Here is a 533-nt window from a genome sequence, read left to right on the forward strand (position 1 = left end):
GTGGTTGCCGCTTGGATTCAGCACCCGGCTCTGAATGCCGCGTCAGCCCCCACACACCCACGAACCCGCCAATTTGCGAAACGGCACGCCAAACCCCGCAACCGTCTGACCAACGCGCGACTCATGCGAAATCAAAATCAGATTGACCCCCCTCGGGTGCTCCCCCCCCCCACACACACACCCAAACACAACTGTGCCACACACGTGCACACCAAAAGCAGTCAATGCTCGCGGCATCCTGCCCGAGCACCCCCTCTTGGCCTCACCAAAAACGCACACACAAACATTCTGAGCGCTGGCCATCCCCCAGTTCCCCTCCAGATACAGGCCACCTCAGGCGCAGGCGAACCCCCACCCCTCAATCAAGTTCACACCCCGCCCGTCTCCCCCCAAAAAACAGTCCCCCCCAAACCCACCCGAGGGGTCCATCTCGAAGGACCCCAGCCGCGTGCAGCCCATGAGCTCAAGGGCACTCTCAAAGACCAGAACCACCGGGACACCTGCCACGCGCTCCTTCAGCCACTCCACCTGTT

General features: G+C 61.9%; 1 protein-coding gene across 1 annotated transcript in view; it reads right to left on the reverse strand.

The window, feature by feature from the left end:
- MNEG_14817 (magnesium chelatase subunit H) overlaps positions 1–459 on the reverse strand; it is a gene marked incomplete at both ends in the record, with an annotated part of 3,814 nt that extends 3,355 nt beyond the window's left edge. The window contains one exon of the mRNA XM_014036712.1: positions 417–459. Within this exon, the coding sequence (XP_013892166.1) occupies positions 417–459 (43 nt within the window). The remainder of the gene's footprint in view (positions 1–416) is intronic.
- Positions 460–533: the final 74 nt, after the last annotated feature.

Source organism: Monoraphidium neglectum (assembly GCF_000611645.1).
Source record: "Monoraphidium neglectum strain SAG 48.87 unplaced genomic scaffold scaffold04790, whole genome shotgun sequence".
NCBI lineage: Eukaryota > Viridiplantae > Chlorophyta > Chlorophyceae > Sphaeropleales > Selenastraceae > Monoraphidium > Monoraphidium neglectum.